The sequence below is a fragment of the Glycine soja genome, chromosome 16, assembly GCF_004193775.1.
Source record: "Glycine soja cultivar W05 chromosome 16, ASM419377v2, whole genome shotgun sequence".
Taxonomy (NCBI): domain Eukaryota; kingdom Viridiplantae; phylum Streptophyta; class Magnoliopsida; order Fabales; family Fabaceae; genus Glycine; species Glycine soja.
Window position 1 is genome coordinate 35069498 of NC_041017.1, and position 20959 is coordinate 35090456.

The 20959-nt window shown below is 35.7% G+C and overlaps 1 protein-coding gene across 4 annotated transcripts; it reads left to right on the top strand.

The window, feature by feature from the left end:
- The first annotated feature begins 9823 nt into the window (after positions 1–9823).
- LOC114389562 (silicon efflux transporter LSI2-like) lies at positions 9824–16589 on the top strand. Of its 4 annotated transcripts, none has more exons than XM_028350260.1 (4): positions 9824–10073; positions 13356–14641; positions 14783–14972; positions 15939–16589. In XM_028350260.1, the coding sequence occupies exons 2-4, from the start codon at positions 13466–13468 to the stop codon at positions 16199–16201; spliced, it is 1629 nt and encodes a 542-aa protein (XP_028206061.1). In that variant the 5' UTR covers positions 9824–10073; positions 13356–13465; the 3' UTR covers positions 16202–16589. The 4 variants fall into 4 exon arrangements, with proteins under 4 accessions (XP_028206061.1, XP_028206063.1, XP_028206060.1 ...); XM_028350262.1 differs by having other exon boundaries at positions 13458–14641; XM_028350259.1 differs by lacking the exon at positions 9824–10073 and adding an exon at positions 12446–12811.
- Positions 16590–20959: the final 4370 nt, after the last annotated feature.

Consider the following 20959-nt stretch of genomic DNA (forward strand, 5'->3'; position numbering starts at 1 on the left):
CTTCACCAGCACATTGACTAAGAGTAATATCATTTCATTTAATTAATAAAATCATATATGAATATACAAGGTGTTGAATTCATCCCAATTCCTATAGATCTGTACTTCTAGCAAGGCAATGGGTCTGAATGAGTCATAGACTCAGTAGAAATGTACTGAAAGTCAAAGGTGTGTGGTTGCCGATTGTACTGAAAGTTGAAAAGTATAATTTCTATTGGTAATTTTTACCGGCTAGAAATGTAAAAGAAATTGAGGGAATACAAGTAAAATAGAGCTAAAAAAAAGACTCGTTGATATGATAAATATTAGAGAAGAGAGAAATTAAAAAAATTGTGGCTTCACACTTAAACATTTTTACTCTTAGATGTAATTAAATAGACTGAAAATTGCATAGCATATATGTTTTTTTAGGTGAAGTTATAAAGTTGATTTTGTGACTAAGGGAGAAAAAAGAGAAAAAAATCATGTATTTAATTTCTCTCGTTAACAAAATTAATAATTAAAAACTAAAATTTACTCATAAAAAAACACATTTCTTGGATAGTTTTTTAATAAGTAAATTTATTTGTTTTTTTTATTTAATCAATTAGATCTTTAAAATTGGTTTTTTCTTCTATTTAATCAATTAAATCAAAATAATTTAATTACTTAAATTAAAAAAAATGATTATTTGACTTAAAATTCTGCTTTATTTTTATTTTCCCCCTTTCTTTCCTATTCTCTTAAACCAAACATTCCTAATCTTTCTATTTTATTTCAATTTTTCAATTATTTTCATTCACTCTATTTCTCTCTTCTCAGTTTTTATTTACTCCATTTTCACCTATTTCTTTTCTTCCAATTTAGATGCAGTGGAATAATGTGAAAATTGTACAGTACACACGTTTCATATCATTAATAATTACTTATCAATAACTGACAATTGATTATCAATCTTTTATACATGTAATCTTTTGTTTTTTTTATTTAATAGATTAAATAAAAACATTCAATTGTTTTTTTATTTAACCAATTAAATCAAAGATTTAACCATGAAACTCCATTTCAAAAATATATTTTTTTCTCTTTCCTATTTCTCTTAAACAAAATACTCCTATTTTACTTTTATTTCTCATTTATTTTCATTCATTCTATTTTTCTTTTCTTTATTTTTATCCACTCTATTTTTCTTATATTTTTTTCTTCTTTCTATCATACAATCTAGGTGACTATAGATATTATGAATATTCTCTCGACACTATTTTTCAACCATGGCTTACGATGAATATTTAGTATTATGAATGATAATTAAAATTCATGTAAGAAAAATTGTAATTAAAACACTACTAATCTACCTACTTATCTAGCATTTGAACTTCAATATTCTCCCAAAGAATATGTCTCGTCTAGCATGATACTCAACCCTGATCGGTGATGAGTGATTTTTGAGATAAGCCTCCCTACTGTCTTTTTTTTCTTTCCATTTTTTGACGATGTTGTTTAATTCGATTACCAAACAAATAAATAAATCTAACTACTAATAAAATTAAAATTTCATCTAATTAGACAAAGACTCCACTAGTAATTGAGCTGACTAGGGATCCATTCCATAGAATAATTACTAAGCTCAAAATCTACGCAGTTGAAATTTACCTAACGCATTTACTTTAACATGTACATCACTTTTTAATCAAGTTTTCTCCTTACGAAAATGATAACTTTGTATATGCATGGTCAAAGTTGGATGCATGTATTGGACATTTTCATACACATGCAGTATGAACGTGCAACCTAAAATTAATGTCCTTTGAAACAACTTTCCTGTTCAACTTTCTTTATATGCAAAAGGTGCATTAATGACCATGGAAATTTGCAAGTTCTGTTTTCTGGGGATATATTGCATAATGTATCCTGGGGTTTTGTATTGTGTAATGGACACATGGGAGAAGAAAATACGTAGTTGAAAGTTTTTATCAAAAAAACATGCACATGCTTGTTTATTTTACTTTTAAATTAGTACGTATTGGCTCTCATTACATAAATTATAGCTGAGGCTAAATATCGCAAATCGCAATTCAAACTTCATATATTGCGGTCAAGTAAATGTTTCCTTTAACATTAGTTGGGCTGATTAATGCTACAGTAACTTTTATCAAATAACAATAGCGTGTCACCCTAGCTAGGGTATTCAATCTTCTATCATCAACCGATGAAGTTAAATTACAAAAAAAATAAATAAAAAAATCAGTTTCTAGTGACCATTCGTGTCAGTTTATTTAAGTGACATTATATTAACAAAGTTAGTATCAACATGGTAGTAGATACTAAATTCCACAGTTATGTTACTATTTTGTTATAGTGAAGGGTCAAAGTTGATGTCACATTTCTAATGTTTTCTAGCTTGCTGATACTAAGAGAAAATTTATATATTTATCTTTAATTTGAATCGATATCACTGATACGTAGGCTTTTTTATTGGCTTGTAAATTGGACACGTTTCCTTCGAATCCATTCTATAGATTTAACAAACTAGTGTGACGTTCATTGTATGTATTTTTTCTCTCTCGCTTGTGATTGAGATAGGTTGACGTTGAATAGAGACTCAGTTTTGTCGACAAAACTTTGCCATACGGGTTGGAAAAACTTGGAGTACAAGATATCAAGTTTGAATTTGGTTAGGGTTGAAATTTCTCAAGTTTAGACCTACGTTCTTTCCAATCCAAGCCATTACTGAAAGTGATTGCTTCTATTTTTTTTTTCTTTATAGAATCTCATCATAAAGCAATAAAGTATAGATTTTGATTTTTTTATATAGAAAATTTAAAGATTTTAATTGAAAAAACATAAAAGGTACACAATTTTAAAAGGCTAGGATTTAAATTTACATAAAATAAAGTTAAATACATAAACACAATTAATATGGCGTTTACATAAATTTATCTACATAATTTAAAAAATATAATTAGTATATACAATCTCATATTTTAAGAATAAATGTTTAGAATTAATAATCCTTTTACGTTATAACTACATTTTTTGTAATTAATCTAGTCAAATCTAGCGCCTGGAATTTAATTAATGGCCAAACAATTGTTTTTTCTTGTACTGTTTAAACTACATAAGAAGCATTCACACACAATTAATTACTCTTTTAACTTCGGAAGTTTTTTTATTTAATTATTTTTTGGGAATGGTAATCAAGCTATCTACTTTCACTTCTAAGAATAAGATTTCCAGAAATATAATGGTGAGAATGACATTTATGAGTATTTTTTTAAAATTTTTTTAACTAAGAACTAATATTTGTTGATTTTTCTTTTTTTGACAATGGAGTATAGAGTAAGTTAAAAGAATTATATATATATATATATATATATATATATATATATATATATATATATATATTCTCACTTCATAAAAATTAACTTATCCGTAAACATCATTCCTTAAGATTGAAGTCATTCTCTTCTTGAAAATGTTTTATGCCTGGAAATAATTTTTCCAATTTTATAACAACAAATATGAGAAACACACATTCTCTAGCGGTATATTTATGAAAATTATATTAAGATAGCTCGAAACCAACCCCTCTTTTGTATTTGTAATAGTCTTCATATATGTTTACGATACCCAAATATAACTGTGTTGAGTGCTAATTGATTTTTTAATTTTTATATTGATCCATCAGAATCAGTTTATCAAGAAAAAGTACAAACAGTTTCAATCCCATTTCACAAAAATGGAAATTTGTTCCATCAAGAGTGTGACTGAGTGATTCCAAAAAAGATAAGTATGATGCTTATTTGCTACTTTTGTGTGAGACAAGCACTGATAGTATCTCATTTCTTTTTCTCTATACAAGACAAATCTTCCCGTATATGTTAATACTCTTATTGGAAAGACATGATTTGTAGTTGTTTTGCATCGATTCTTGTCTCTTAAATCCTTTGTTAACAGCACTGGCCACTGAAAATTGCATGCACCACTTAAAAGAGAATTCTTTGCACTTTCTAATTCTCTTTTTAATTAACACATGCAGTTGCATTTAGAAACCATGTCATCTTTATAACACTCCTTTGTCACAGCTAGCCAATGTAATCCTTAAAGACTATACTTTTTTTCAACAAAACTCATAAGGATTTCGTTAAGAAATTGTACTTCCAAAAACACTTTTATGCTCTAGCAATTGCACTTTTAATATACTCTTTGTAAATGCATCATTTTGAAAGTTACATAGAATAATGATGATAGTCCTGGATTCACGTAACTCACACTAGATCATTTTGTCAGATAGTTCTAACATAATTATCATGGACTTTCCCCCCAGATTACATTATCATATTTTAAAGCTTTGTTAAGTTACGTAAGAAAGCCAAAGTGATAGCACTTCACAGAACAGGGCAACACATAACAGCAAGGATAACAGCACTAGCAGGCCCAAAAGGGTGACCCACAAACCCATTTACCTGGAGGACTTCAGAGTGGACTTGCGTTGGAACAGGAATCTGGAGGATATGGAACAACTGAAGGAATTTCAGGATGAGCTCCTGGATGCAGCATCCAAATTGGTAAAACCTGGGGGAGTATTAGTTTACAGTTCATGCTCCATAGATCCTGAAGAGAATATTATTCCAAAATTTACCTTTATACTTAGCTTCTTTATCCTTTTCCTTCTTTAGATACGTATCAAACTGGTCCGACCTGCCCTTCCCAGCCATGCCTGACCACCACACCCGCCAGACCACCACCGACAAGCTTGAAGAAGCTGTCCATCGCCTCACCGAAGCACAGTCTTCTCTGTCACAAGGCCACCAATCCCTCAACTCTAAGATCGACACGATACACTCTTCCCTCACTTCTCAGATCGAATCTCTCTTTGATCGATTGACCGCCATCACCTTGCAGAACACCAATTCCCCAACCCCCCACAATTCCCCTCCCCTACCTCCATCTCCTGCTTCGCGTCACCATCACTTGAAGCTCGACGTCCCGCGGTTTGATGGTCACGATCCCCTTGGCTGGATATTCAAAATATCTCAGTTTTTCGATTACCAAGGGATCCCGGAGCTCGAACGTCTTACAATAGCCTCGTTTTACATGGATGGGCCGGCCCTTTCCTGGTACCAGTGGATGCACAGGAATGGCTTCTTCTCCTCGTGGTCGTCAATGTTGCAGGCTTTGGAATCTCGATTTGCCCCTTCATTTTACGATGACCCCCAAGGCAACCTCTTCAAACTTCAACAAACCGGTTCGGTCAGTGACTACCTTACTGCGTTTGAACGCCTTGCTAATCGCACAATCGGGATTGGTCCCCCGTCGTTGTTGAGCTGTTTCATTTCTGGGTTAATACCAGAACTACGCCGCGAAGTTCAGGCGCTCCGCCCCGTCTCGCTTCCTCAGGCAATCGAACTCGCCCGACTGCAGGAAGACAAACTGATGGACCACCGTCGCGGCCACCGCCCCCCACCATCTTCCCACCCGCCCTACCCCTCTCACACACTTCCTCCTTCCCCCTCCTCTCTTAACCCTAAATCCCCACCTCCATTGTCCCTTCCTTCCCCAAAGATTCCGATCAAACGTTTAACAGCCGAGGAATTAGCCGTGCGCCGTGACCAGGGCTTATGTTACCATTGTGATGATAAATGGTCCCCCGGCCACCGCTGTAAGTCCCGCTTGCATCTCTTTCTCGCGGATGAGGATGTGTTGTCTGAGGATCCTGTTGAACCCGATTCTCCTTCAACCCTAATTTCCCAAATTAGTCTCAACGCGATGGAAGGCTCCCCGACGCCTCAGACCTTTCGCCTCTTTGGTACCGTCAATCACCACCGTGTCGTCATTCTGGTAGACGGCGGCAGTTCACATAACTTTGTCCAAACCCGCATGGCCCGCTTCCTTAACCTTCCGACTTCACCAACCACCCCTCTCCGTGTCATGGTGGGTAACGGGAATACCCTGGACTGCGACACCATATCACCCCACGTGACTCTCTACATTCAGGACCACTCTTTCACTCTGGACCTTCTCCATCTCCCTCTCTGTGGTGCCGACATTGTACTTGGCGTACAATGGCTCAAGCTACTCGGCCCAGTCACCACGGATTTTGCCACACTTACCATGAGCTTTCAACATTTGGGCCATCCTGTCACCCTAATTGCTGACGTACCCCCCACCCCTACCCCAGCTTCAGCCCACCAATTAAAAAGATTCACCACCACCCATAGCATTTCGGCCCTATTCCACATCACCCCTCTCCCGGCCCAGACACCCGCACCACCATCGTCTTCTTCCCACAACCCCATTCCCCAATCCATATCGACCCTCCTCACCCGTTACTCCACCATATTCTCAGAACCCACCAAACTTCCCCCACCCCGAACCATTCAACATCACATTCCCCTTCTTCCCAACTCTTCCCCAGTTAGCGTCCGTCCCTACCGTTACCCTCACTACCAGAAAGCCGAAATCGAAGCCCAAATTTCTGCCATGCTCACGGCCGGCCTTATCCGACCCAGCCAAAGCCCCTTCTCCTCACCTATTTTGCTCGTAAAAAAAAAGGACGGGTCCTGGCGTTGTTGTGTGGATTACCGTGCACTTAACACCATCACCGTCAAGGACAAATTCCCCATGCCCACGGTGGACGAATTGCTCGATGATCTGGGCAAGGCTTCATGGTTTTCGAAGCTCGACCTGCGTCAGGGATTCCATCAGATCAGGATGGCGGATTCTGACATTTCCAAAACGGCATTTCGCACGCATCAGGGGCATTATGAGTTCCGCGTCATGCCCTTCGGGCTCTGCAACGCCCCTTCCACGTTCCAGTCTGCCATGAACGACACGTTGCGACCCTACCTGCGCAAGTTTGTGGCGGTATTCTTTGACGACATTCTCGTCTACAGCCATGACCTCCTTTCCCACGTCACACACCTGGACTCCGTTTTGTCCACATTGCTCACCCATCGGTTTTTCTTGCGCGAATCCAAGTGCGTGTTTGCCCAATCCCAAATTCATTACTTGGGCCACATTATATCCTCAGAGGGAATTGCTCCGGACCCCGACAAGATCGCCGCCATGGTGGATTGGCCCACCCCCACGTCTCCCACGAGTCTTCGCGGTTTCCTGGGATTGACCGGGTTTTACCGGAAGTTTATCAAAGGCTATGCCGCGCTTGCCGCTCCCCTCAATCATCTTCTACGCAAAGACCAATTTCACTGGTCACCGGACGCAACCACCGCCTTTGACCAATTGAAATCTCACATGACTAACGCACCTGTTCTATCAACCCCTGACTTCTCTCTTCCTTTTATTTTGGAAACAGATGCGTCCGCCATCGCTGTGGGTGCCGTGTTGATCCAACAAGCCCATCCCATTGCTTATTTCAGCAAGGTGCTTTGCCCGCGCTTACAACGGGCTTCGGCTTATGTACGGGAACTTTATGCCATCACTGCCGCCGTTCGTAAGTGGCGCCATTACCTGCTCGGTACTTCTTTCACCATACTCACGGATCATAGGAGTCTCAAGGACCTTATGTCCCAAGTGATCCAGACGCCGGAGCAGCAGACCTACTTGGTCAAGCTCCTCGGATACGACTATGACATCCGCTACAAACCTGGTGCTTCGAACGTAGTAGCTGATGCTTTGTCACGAATTCCCCAGGGCGAACTCCTCTCATTCACCGTGCCTCACTATGAATTTATGACCACCCTGCGTACTTCTTTGGCATTAGACACTCAATATCAGGAATTAAAGGCGGCCGTTCAAGCTCACCCGCAGGATCACCCTTCTCTATCAATCCGCAATGGTCTCATTTTCAAAGACCGCCGTATATGGTTTCCTTTTTCGACACCACTTACCTCCACCTTGATAGATGAATTTCATTCCTCCCCACTCGGTGGCCACACCGGCGTCGCCAAGACCCTGCACCGTCTTCAGCAGAGTTTTGATTGGCCAACCATCCGCACTGATGTACGCCACTTCGTTTCCCACTGTTCCGTTTGCCAACAAACTAAGTACGAGACAAAAAAACCCTCGGGCCTCTTACACCCTCTCCCCATCCCGGCACGAATTTGGGAGGACTTATCAATCGATTTTATCACCGGTCTTCCAGAATCCCACGGCCATACTGTAATTCTGGTCGTAGTAGATCGCTATTCCAAGGGAGCCCATTTCGGAGCTCTTCCAACCCGACACACCGCGCACCAGGTGGCTGCTCGATTCGTTGACATGGTTTGCAAACACCACGGCTTTCCACGAAGCCTCGTCTCCGACCGCGACGCTCTTTTCCTCAGCCATTTCTGGAAGGAACTCTTCCGTCTCAGTGGTACTCAGCTGCGGATGAGTACCGCATACCACCCTCAGTCGGACGGACAGACAGAAGTTGTCAACCGGACCCTCGAGCAGTATCTCCGAGCTTATGTTCACCATAAGCCCGGTCAATGGTATCGATATCTTTCCCTGGCAGAATGGTGTTACAATACTACGGTCCATTCTAGCACCGGCTTTGCTCCGTTCGAGGTCATTTATGGTCGGCCTCCACCCACTCTGGTAGACTACATCTCAGGATCCTCTCCTATCGACGCCGTCGACACTCTGTTAACTGATCGCACTGAGCTTCACGCCTTACTGCAACGCCGCCTCCTCAAGGCTCAATCTTCCATGAAAACTACTGCCGACAAACACAGGCGTGATACCCAATTTGCAGAAGGCGACTGGGTATATCTCCGTCTCCGGCCATATCGCCAGCGATCCTTGACCCCGACTTATTCGAAACTTGCGAAGCGCTTTTACGGTCCCTATCAGGTACTTGAACGTATCGGCCCGGTTGCATACAAACTAGCACTGCCCAGTAATTCCCGCATCCACGACGTCTTCCATGTTTCTCTCTTGAAACCACACAACGGGCCTTTGCCGTCCACTGCAAATCCTCTTCCTCCCCTTGCGGTTGATCATCATCCCGTGGTCACCCCCTTGACCATACTTGACTGGAAATTGGATACGACTGTCGTCCCTCCTCAACGGATGGTGTTGGTCCAATGGACCGGACTGGCTCCCGAGGATGCTTCGTGGGAGTCTTGGGCAGCTTTGCGGGAAACTTACAACCTCGAGGACGAGGTTGTGTTCGAAGGGGGAGGTGTTGATAGCACTTCACAGAACAGGGCAACACATAACAGCAAGGATAACAGCACTAGCAGGCCCAAAAGGGTGACCCACAAACCCATTTACCTGGAGGACTTCAGAGTGGACTTGCGTTGGAACAGGAATCTGGAGGATATGGAACAACTGAAGGAATTTCAGGATGAGCTCCTGGATGCAGCATCCAAATTGGTAAAACCTGGGGGAGTATTAGTTTACAGTTCATGCTCCATAGATCCTGAAGAGAATATTATTCCAAAATTTACCTTTATACTTAGCTTCTTTATCCTTTTCCTTCTTTAGATACGTATCACAAAGTTAGCAAAATATTTACTAAGGTTATCATCCCCTATTAAATATCAATTAAATACCTAATTTATATCAAATGTACAAATTGTCTTTATGCTTAACGCGTGATTAAAAATACCTTCTTATCAATCAATAATTTCATCTAAAAAACTATTTAATATGTAGTGACGCAATGCCAAATCAAGTACGTGTTTGTATGCATTTTTTATTATAAAGTTGGTATTATGTCTAATATTTATTTATTTAGGATATCAAAAAATTATTTTGTGCCCACAAAGTGATGACCCACAAGAGGAAAAAAAATGATGAAGTATTTATTGTTCCTTAACAGTTCAGTAAATGTAGTTGTTGTTTAAGTCTTTTATTCTCAATGCTATATATATGCCAGAGCTAGGGGGTCATGTTCCTCCATGTGGCTATGAGGTGTCTAGAGAACACTGATCATGCCGCAATTCCCATCTACCATTTTCCTAACTGATTAAAAAATATACATTTTTACATTTCTCAATCTCAATCAAGAAAAAAAGAGACTTTAATTTCTAAAAGTTGATAGCTTTTCATGAAGATTGCATGAACTCCAATTCAGGGACGACAACAAATCGATGAAAGGTTCATTGTGTTAGACCTCAGCGCGTGATAGATTGTTTCTTTTTAAGGTAATTGAGATTTCTCTTTGCTAGTTTTCTTAATTATATCTTTGGTACGTGATGATTTGCACGATGTACTTTCACATACAATTTGATTAAAATTATAACGATCAACCAAGGCTATGGCCTATGGGCGTTTGCATTTAGATGAGATTGCATGTCACTTTTTTCAATGTTAATGTTGGTTCAGTTGAATGAGTTTGCTACATATATATGCTTTAAATGCTTTCCATTGCTGGGTTTTGTTTTGTGTCTTTTATAATTCACTAAGAAAATTATACTCTTCTCTGATCCATGCCCTTGCAAAGCCTGTGTTTGAGCCTGAAGCAGTTGCTCCTCCTTCTCCTGCCTCTTAATCTTGTTCCCAAGGATCTGTAATGAGTTTTGCAATTCATCAATTTCATAGTAGCACTACGTACCACATGATAACAACCTAATATCCCTTAATGACTTATTCCTAAAATTAAGGTGGATTATTAAAACTTACACATTGGATATATAAAAGAAACTCCTAAAACAACTTCAACAACTTGACTTATTCAGCTAACAAAGATAATAATTACTACTTGTTTGTTTTAAGATAATTACCATCCGATATTATTAATTATGTACAAATTGCCTTTACGTGTGATTGTAAATACTACCTTCTTATGGGCAGTAATTTGATCTTAAAAACTATTTAATATGTAGTAATTAATATGGTCCTGATGCGTACGTGGTCAAATCCCACATATGCATATCACTTTTTTGTTTGGTGGACAATCCTTTTCTGGGATATCTTCTGGCGCCTAAGAACTAATTGAGTAACTACAACAGGATGTAATTGTTTGCCGTTCGGACTTGTACAATAATCTTTTAAGTAGATCTCTACGGTAGTGTAACTACTCTGTTACAATAACAACTCATAGTAAAAACATATTAAACGGATTATTAAAATCATAATAGTTCAAAAGTATCTCTCATATAATAAATAAAATCAAATAAAAGTGTCTTTAGATAAGTAATATCTTATCTTTAAAAATGAACATTTATACTAAATGAGTACTAAAATATAACCTAATTAAGTAGTCATATCTGACATTTTATTTTGAAGTACTAAATAAGTTAAAGTAAATGTAACTAAAAAAATTATGCCTTCAAGTCTCTTCAATTTTAACATTTTTTTTCTCGTGTTTTGAAAATAACATTTATAATAAAATGATAACCACAATGAATAAAACAAGTTATAAATAAGAGTTTGCAAATAGTATTGTTATCAGCTATTGTGGTAATTCGAAAAATCAACCACAATATCCACAATAAATTTCAAAAAATATTATATATATATATACTCAATAGATATTCAAATTGAAAAAATCATAATCTATTCCCATAAAATAAAAAAATATAAATAAACATCAACATCTCAATGCATTCAGGTAAGCATCACAGACACTCAGTAATTTTCATGATCATTATACTCTTTGGTTTTCAGAATCAATGTGGATCTCATATTATTCAAAGTGTTTATGAGCTCATTATATCTATGCAATGACATTTCATTGTCTTTTCTATCATAGATTAAGATATTCAAAATCTCTTCCTCATTCCAGATAAAGGTATCAATTATCTCATCCCCACCCCAGATGGAGGTATTTCATATCTCTTCTCCATCAGAGATAAATGTACCTCATGCATATTCATTTTTTGAAATAAAATATATATTGCCACTACTTTCTAGGAAATGATGACCAATTCACACATAATTATAAAATATCATTCTAGATCATTTGTGTTTTGTGTTATTTTTCATCTTCTATATCAATTGAATTAATGTAATTTCCTCATTTCTTCTTTCTTTTCCGTCCTTGAGCAACTCACCAATATCAAAAGGTTTTTTTTTTTATGTGTGATTTTAAGAAAATGAACCGTTTATCCTTACACAAAGATTATAATTTGAAATTTATTTAACCGATCTTTCTTTATCTATTATTTCTATTATCTTAATTATTATTTTAAAAACCAATTAATGTTTTATATTTTTTCTCTTCCTATTATTATCTTTAAACCAATTATCTAATAAATTATTATACTAACATCTCTAATATTTTCTTTTACTAAAAAGATTAAATAATCTTATATTTAGATAATTTTTATCTAAATAATTATTGGATGGCAGTCCCAACATGTTATTCACATCTTGCCCAATGTTATTAAGAGTGTCTTTCCATTTTATGTAAAAAAAAGTAGTAATATGGTGTGATACTGACGCAATGCCAAATACAGCTACGTGCAAGTATGAATTTTTAATTATAAAGTTCGTATTATGTCCTATATTAATTAATTTTACGGTATCAAAGAATTATTTTGTACCCATAAAGTTATGGCCCACAAGAAGGAAAACAAAATGGAGTTTATATCGCTCCACAACACTTTATTTAATAAGTTGTCGTTTAAGTCTTTCATTCTCCATGGCACGTAATGTGTGTATATATATAAGCCAGAGGGTGTCAGGTTCCTCCATGTGGCTACGAGGTGTCTTCAGAACACTGATCATGTCGCAATTCACATCTACCATTTTCCTAACTGATTGAAATATATATATTTTTTTTATTTCTCAATCTCAATCCAGAAAAAAAAGATACTTTAATTCCCAAAAGTATATAGCTTTTTCATGGAGACTGCATGAACTCCAATTCAGGGACAGCAAATTCGTGAAAAGGTTCATATGTTAGACCTCGGCGCGTGATAGATTGTTGCTTTTTAAGGTAATTGAGATTGAAAATATGTGATGTGTGATTCTCTCTAATGCCGTTTCTCTTTGCTAGTTTTCTTATCCTTTGTAATGATTGGCACGATGTACTTAACATAAATAAATTGATTAAAATTAAAATGAAACTAAGGTTATATATGAACGTTCCCATTTGAAAGTGTTGGTTTAGCTGAATGAGTTTGCTATATATGCTTTAAATGCTTTCCATATGCTATATTTGAGCGTTTTTATTTTTTTATTTTTTATAACTCACTAAGAAAATTATAATCTTGCATTATTTTGAAACAGTAATGTTATTTGGTTGGAAGGATTTTCGTGAAAAGTGTGAGATTTTCAAAATTAATAAAATGTTGTTAAGCATGAACATATATAATCGCTCTACCTGCTTGATCAGTGATCACTAAACTTTATTCACATTAGTGATTCACATTATTTTTTACAGTCATACAGTAGTAGATTGGATAATCATGAAGGGAATCTCACAAGTTTGAATTTTCACGCATTCTTACTAACCAGTCAATTAGCTTTTTCATGTTCAGGAAATTTCATTCTACAAATAGCATTGTTATTGGCCTAGAGTTGTGGAGTTTTCAGTCTCTGATTGCAAGTTAGGAACTGATTGTTGCTTCTTTTTTTTGAAGTCACAAGAATGGCATTAGCACCGGTTCCAAAACTTGTCCTTGGTTCAGTTGCCTTTGCAATCTTCTGGGTGTTGGCAGTTTTCCCTGCTGTGCCTTTTCTTCCCATTGGGAGAACTGCAGGGTCCCTGCTAGGTGCAATGCTTATGGTCATATTCCGAGTTATTAGTCCAGATCAAGCATATGAAGCAATTGATCTTCCCATTCTTGGTCTTCTTTTTGGCACAATGGTTGTCAGTGTTTACCTTGAAAGAGCTGACATGTTCAAATACATTGGGAAATTGCTCTCTTGGAAAAGTAGAGGAGCAAAGGACTTGCTTTGCAGAATCTGTGTGATTTCTGCTGTCTCGAGTGCACTCTTCACTAACGATACCGCTTGTGTTGTTTTGACAGAATTCATATTGAAAATTGCAAAGCAGCATAACCTCCCACCCCATCCTTTACTACTTGCACTTGCTACAAGTTCCAATATTGGGTCTGCTGCAACTCCAATTGGTAACCCCCAAAATCTGGTTATAGCTGTTCAGGGTAGAATATCATTTGGACAGTTTCTAATTGGTATTCTTCCAGCTATGCTTGTTGGGGTTGTAGTGAATGCTTTAATTCTTATGGCTATGTATTGGAAGGTGTTGTCTATTCAGAAGGACGAAGAGGATCCAGTGGCAGATTATGCAGCAGCGGAAGAGGTTAATTCCCACCAGTTTTCTCCAGCCACAATGTCTCATTTCAACTCCCTTAATTCTCAAGAATGGAATGCCCGCATAGACAGTTTTAATATTCCAAATTCCCCTCAAGTTCAGACTCTAAGAAACCGGTCAGCGGCAATTGATGGTGAAATTGACAGGGTTCTTAGTAACACATTAGATTCCACAAGAAACTCAAATGCATCAAAGGAGGAGACAAATGGTATGCCTCCTTTAACAAAGGAGGAAATAAATGGCAGTCCTTCAAAAGATGATGGAATAGTAGATAAACCAGTAGAAGCACATGTCTTGCTTACTTTAGAAGAAAAGGACTATACAAGTGTTAGATGGAAATATATACTGTGGAAATCCTGCGTATACATAATCACATTAGGAATGTTGATTGCAATGCTTCTAGGTTTGAATATGTCATGGACTGCTATTTCAGCTGCACTAGCTTTGGTAGTTCTTGATTTCAAAGATGCTAGGCCAAGCTTAGAGAAGGTAAAACCTATGAACACAACATCTTGTTCAAGATTTCTTTTTATTTCTCTTCCTCTTGAAACACTAGTAAGTAGCTATTGTTGTTTTGTTGCCAAACTTTGAACTATCTCTTGGAATGTTTTTTTCTTTTTCCTGAAACAGGTTTCCTATTCACTCTTGATATTCTTTTGTGGAATGTTCATCACAGTAGATGGCTTCAACAGAACTGGGATTCCAGGTGCTCTTTGGGATGTCATGGAGCCTTATTCTCGAGTAAATCAAGCTAGTGGAGTAGCAATACTTGCTCTAGTTATATTAATCCTATCAAATGTGGCTTCAAACGTACCAACTGGTATGTGTGTGATTATTCTGTCAAAATGTTTGCATCACCGCTTTTCTATTTACTTTTGTTTTTCATTTTAGCTTTCTTGTTAGTCATGTCATATTTTTGTAAAATCTGTTTTCTCCGTATTCACTGAGTTGGTTTTCAAGATGCTCTTGATTGAAAGTTTTATTGCTCTTCGAGGAAATAAGAAATACAGGTACTTGCTTGATTGACTTGTTAGCCGAAATCATTAATGCCCTTCAATGTCTTCATTAAGGCTTTCCAAAGTCAAAGCAGGGCTTAGACATTGTCAATATAATAGTTTTTGTACTTTATGATTTTCAACATACATAGGAGAATCTTGTTTTTTGATTTTCACTTTTAATAATATAGTTTTTAATTAATGAAATTTTATCATTTGACTTTGACTTTGCTTTTAGGTTCATATATTTTTCACTAATGAAAAGGGGTGGCAAAAGGACAGAGCATTTTAGGAGCATAAAAATGAGGATAGCAAAGCGTATAAATATTGGCAATGGAAACACTTCTTTAATAATTCAACATAACATAAAGAATCAACTAAAGTATTATAAACAAATGCAATTTTCACTATAATTTATAAATAAGTTGAGGTTCTTCTGCTTCGGAACAAACAGAAAATGGATGAAATGATCCTCAAAATTGAAGTTACTGTCTTTCATATATAAGAGGCATAATTGCAAAGAATCTTGAACTGCAGGTTTCTGAAAATGTGCAGTTTTGGATACTTTTAGAATCAAAACATGGAGTTTCATAACTGCTCAATCATAACTATGTTATTTTTGAAAATTTCAAAACTTTACAGAATTAGAAAAATCCATAAATTCTAGAATTATTCATAATGAAATTTTAAGTCTTTATCTTCATTTCTCTTTGTATCAGAATTGTTTTTAAGTAGACATTGTCACTTTGATCTGATGCAGTCTTTAACAATCTAGTGTTTATGTTTGTCAGTTCTATTGCTTGGAGGACCAGTTGCAGCCTCAGCTGCTGCAATTTCCCAAGCGGATGAGAAGAAAGCATGGCTCATCTTGGCTTGGGCCAGCACAGTTGCAGGGAACCTTTCACTATTGGGATCAGCTGCTAACTTGATAGTGTGTGAACAAGCTCGCCGAGCCCCCAACATTGCATACACATTAACCTTCTGGAGCCATCTGAAATTTGGTCTTCCTTCCACCCTTATAATCACTGCTATTGGTTTGACACTCATAAGATGATTGGAATTTTATTGAACACAGATAGTCTTACAGTAGAAATTTATACAAAGGCAAAATAAGTTTAGTGCAAAGTGATTTAGGGTAGTTGGGAAAATGTATGTAACAATAATGGATTTTCTGTGTTCTAATCATTTATGTTACTTACACATAGAATCACTGATTATTCTGAAAGTTGGCAAGGGATGCTTTGTTATTTCAACTTTGAAGGCAAAAGCTAATCTAAGACCTGTTTCTTAGTAGATGGGAATATTAGAGTGGTCACAAGTGTTAAACTTGGGTACTTAGGCCATCTCCAACTGTGATTCTTATAGGGATTCTTAGAAATAAAAACTCTGGCTTATGAATTTATACTATTGAAGTTAATATAGTGGCATCCCTTCTTGGAAAATAATCAAGTCTTTCTGTCTTTTGTTGCGTTCTCAAGACCATAACTTTTAAACTTGTGTTTCTGTAATATACCAATTCGTTAATATAGTCGAACCATTCTTAGTTAACATTATGACACCGAGTTCTTATTGTAACCCTCATTACTGAATCAGTCTTTTCTTTTCAACAATTAAGAATTTTTTCCGTCCACTTGCTGCATGAAAAATTAAATTACAACATCTGAGCAGTTCTATTAAGATTTGTAATAATGTGACTACCAAGAACATATAAACAATTATTTTGATTGTCAGAATTAACACAAAACATATAAATGTAAGGTACGTTGTGAAGCTAGTTTGAAGCTTTTAAGAATTCTACTATTGAATTAAAATTTGTTGAAATTCTTAAATCTTATATGGCTGTATAGTATTCTTTAAAAGTAAGTTAAAGAATGCATGAATGACTTTTCTATTGGAGATTGGAGATACTCTTAGGACCTGTTTATTTTTTTTCTTTTCATTTGGACAGAATTCTACATATCCTATTAAAATCTTTCTATAACAATACACATGATGAAGAGGTAGCAAGTTACTCTAATACTGTTCATTCTATTTCCGTTTTTTTTTTACCTCCTATCGGTTTTGTGATTGGGCTACATTGTTTGCAACACTTCATTTTAATTTGTGGCTAGTTAAAATTGGCCCGATATCATGCAGAGCTTTTGATTTTTTATCCAATTCCATATTCATACATGGATGGCTATTGCATCCCAAAGTATTAGAACAGTATCTAATAGGATCTTCCAGCTGTAAATTTCAAACTTCACAGGTGGTGACTGAACTTGTTTTTTAGATTAACTTCTCAGGTTCAGTGTATCTTGCAGCTTTTTTACTAAATCAATTTAAATATAACTGTGTTCATTTTATGCATTAGGACAATGAATTTGCTGTTTATTATTGGTATGTTTGGGATGGTGGAGCGATCACACAAAATCAAGGTTAAAATCACGGTGCCTTTGAAGTAACTCCTTGTTGCTTCTGAAAAATCACATATTTTACGTGAATTTATTGGATCCACCGCGATTTTGGTGGTATCCAAACACACACTATATGCGATTTTGGAAATTCATTTGTTTTGCTGGTTATTTTGTAGGCGTTCATTGTTTTGAACTCAGGATTTAGTGCATTGATTTCCTGTAAAAGCATTGTGAACTCTTCGATGTCCATACAGATGTGTGTCCCGCATTGTCTGTAGAAGGATTCATTCACTGATTTGTTGTCCAGATTTCATTAAGGTGTAAAAAAACATGACAGTGTGTTAGATTTGAAAGTTAGAGCTAAAAAAGTTCTTTATGAGATGGTTGTTCATATCTACATCTATATATGAAAGGATTTGTTGTAGTTATGTTCTTCAGGTCTGTGTTCAGTATTTGTCTCAAACATCTCTGTTCTATTTTCAATATTCATTGAAGTTAAATCTTTGGCTTGTATGACAAATTGAAGGATGTTTACCTTGGTAAACAGAAGTGGAGGTTTAAGGTGAGAGTGGTTTGCATTTGTGATATGTGTCAAGTTAGTGATCCCATTATCCACTTGAATTTGTACAGAGATGTTTGCAAAAATATATCACAATGATGCTTTATACAAGGAATTGTGGCATGTCTGTGTCAACCTTTGACACTCTTTTGAGTGAAGGAGAGAGGGTTTATTACTTCCCTCAAGGTCATATGGAACACGTACAAGTTGTATGGGCATGTGCTCTTAATTTCTGACTTTAATTACAGTTAGATGCTTGTGCTACTATTATCTTGCTCCATATCATGTTTTGGATACTAGCATAATTGTTTTGTTTCCATTTTCCAATTAAGATCTTATTGGTGTTGGCATGGTTCACCTAACAGTGTTTTCTCTTGACAATTTTATCTATAAAATTTTTATTTTTCTTGATCTGACTTGTATGCTAGCAGGAGGCGTCTTTGTTTATGGTGTGTTTGCTGTAAGTTTTAAAATTGCACAAGTTGCGTCTGGTGGCATTTCAGTTTGGATATGTTAGATATATTGAACTCAGTTACTATTTCTATTTCCCCTTAAGTTTTAAATGTTAAAATAAATAAATAAATTGAGAGATTAAACCAAATTTGGGTGTATTTTAATTATAGATTTCATGCCAGGATTTAGTGATTTTGGATTTCTTCAGTGTCAAGATTTGTTGGTTTATTTAATTTTAATTTATTTATTTTCTTGACTGATTTAATTGCCTTTGCTATTTTTGCAGTGTCTATCTCTGAATATCCAAGATCTTCAAAGGCAATGCTATCTCTGAGAAACATTTTTCTGAGGAATGTATAAGCTTGATATTTGCTTTGCTTTGATGATTCATATTTGTTCCTTTTTGGGACTTTACTGTTTAAGAGAGATTTTCTTTCTGCAGTGAAGAGGTCAAATACAAGAGCAACTTATTCCTTGAAAATTCTCCTCTTTTTTTTTTTTTTGTTGGTGAATTGAAAATTCTTCTTTTAGAGCAGAGACCAAATCATAATTTTATTGGGCCAAAGTGCCAAACCCGAAGGGAATTGGTTCCAATTTTGTTAATCTAATTATCTATAATTCAAGAGAAAGAAGAGACACATGCAATACCTATAATGTGTTTACAGTGGATAGAAAGTTTAAAGTGTCACAAATACAAAAACAGCTTCAAGTGGATCTAGAACAAGTATAGTGACATTTACTATTGTAAGATGTTATACATAAAATGATCGATATATATATATATATATATATATATATATATATATATATATATCTGCAAGGCTTCATTGGCTGGGCTTTGGTAAGAGCAGACTAGCCGATGCTATGTAGCAAGCAAGATTTCGAAATGTTTCTAAAAATTGTGATTTAAGTAATAAACTCTTTTTCTTCTTTAGTTATTTTCTTTTGGATGTGTTCTTAACTTCTTGTATGATCTGAAATAGTAGAAATTTTATTATAATTTTCTATTTTATTAATTTTAACAACCAACCTTTCTTTTATAATTTATATCTTATTTTATATTCTAGATATATGATGCCTAGTCAAATAATAAAGCTAATAAAATAATTTATTCATTAAGTAATAAACTCTTTTTCTTCTTTAGCTATTTTCTTTTGAATATGTTCTTAACTTCTTGTACAATTATTTGAATAGTAAAAATCTTATTATAATTTTTTACTTTATTAATTTTAACAACGAATCTTTCTTTTATAATTTATCATAAAAGGAGATTTGACACTTCATTTTAACCTAAAACCTTAAAAAATGTATAACTGTTCTCCTTACTTATATGTTGTTCAACTTTTCCACTCCTATCTGAGATAAGATTTCACTTTACATTTCTACTCCAACAATATTTAGATTAATAGTGCATATATCCTTTATTACATAAAAGCTTTACTTCATATATAAGATATTTGTTATACTTGGTGTTGGCGAGAAAGAAAAGGCTTTCTATGTATTGATAGCATAAATGTGTAATTTGGATTGCATACTGCTGCATAGACCAACTGTAGAATAATGTTTACCAGTAAAAAAACTTTTCAGCATTTTAGAAGGAACAAAACACGTAAAAAAAAAGGAACAAAACTCAATTATAAGCAACTCATACTAGCTCTTGCCATACTTCAAATTCAACCTATAAATGATAGGGTGTAAAAAATAATATGTACCATTATATATATTATTTTTTACAAATGAACAAATAATCAAGCAAAAGTACAAAACTGTCAAATTTAAAGTATCCCCCTCCCCTTATTTCCTTGGTGCAAAAGTACCGATGTACATGTAGAATTTCACAAAGCATAAATTGTATTTTATGTAACATATTGTTCTTGGTAGACAGGAAAGTAATTGCAGAAATGAAAAGAAGACTAGCAGCACAAATATATGGCATACTCCCTAGCTATCATATCAACCAAAAGGATACGTATATACGAGCAAATGCACACAACCTATCATATCAACCAAAAAAAGGATATATGACTCATGTCAGAAGGTGGAGTTTCAATTCCAACATGGTAACGTTGTTCTCACCATGAACTCCCATTTTTGCAAAAAAATATGCTCCCAAGTTTGTCTCTCTAAGAACATGGCCAACAGAGCAATCCCTCAAAAGTTGTAGCAAGATACGGATGTCTGCTATGATAACCGGCCTCTCCTAAAGGTGAGAAGATGAGTGTGATAGGAAGTGATCAACTAGACCAGACACATATATAGATGATAGACTTATTAGGTTATTAACTAGCTAGGTTAAACATTAACTACAACAAAACAATGAGTGATTGAATAACTATCAACAAGCGACTTATATTTCATCAAATTGTGATTTTTTTGGAACCCATAAGAGAGATCTAAAGAAAAT

Coding starts and splice junctions, on each gene's coding strand:
- LOC114389562 (XM_028350260.1), top strand. CDS start 13,466: ATGGCATTAGCACCGGTTCCAAAACTTGTCCTTGGTTCAGTTGCCTTT. Junction 14,642..14,782: donor CTAGGCCAAGCTTAGAGAAG/GTAAAACCTATG, acceptor TTCCTGAAACAG/GTTTCCTATTCACTCTTGAT. Junction 14,973..15,938: donor GGCTTCAAACGTACCAACTG/GTATGTGTGTGA, acceptor TATGTTTGTCAG/TTCTATTGCTTGGAGGACCA.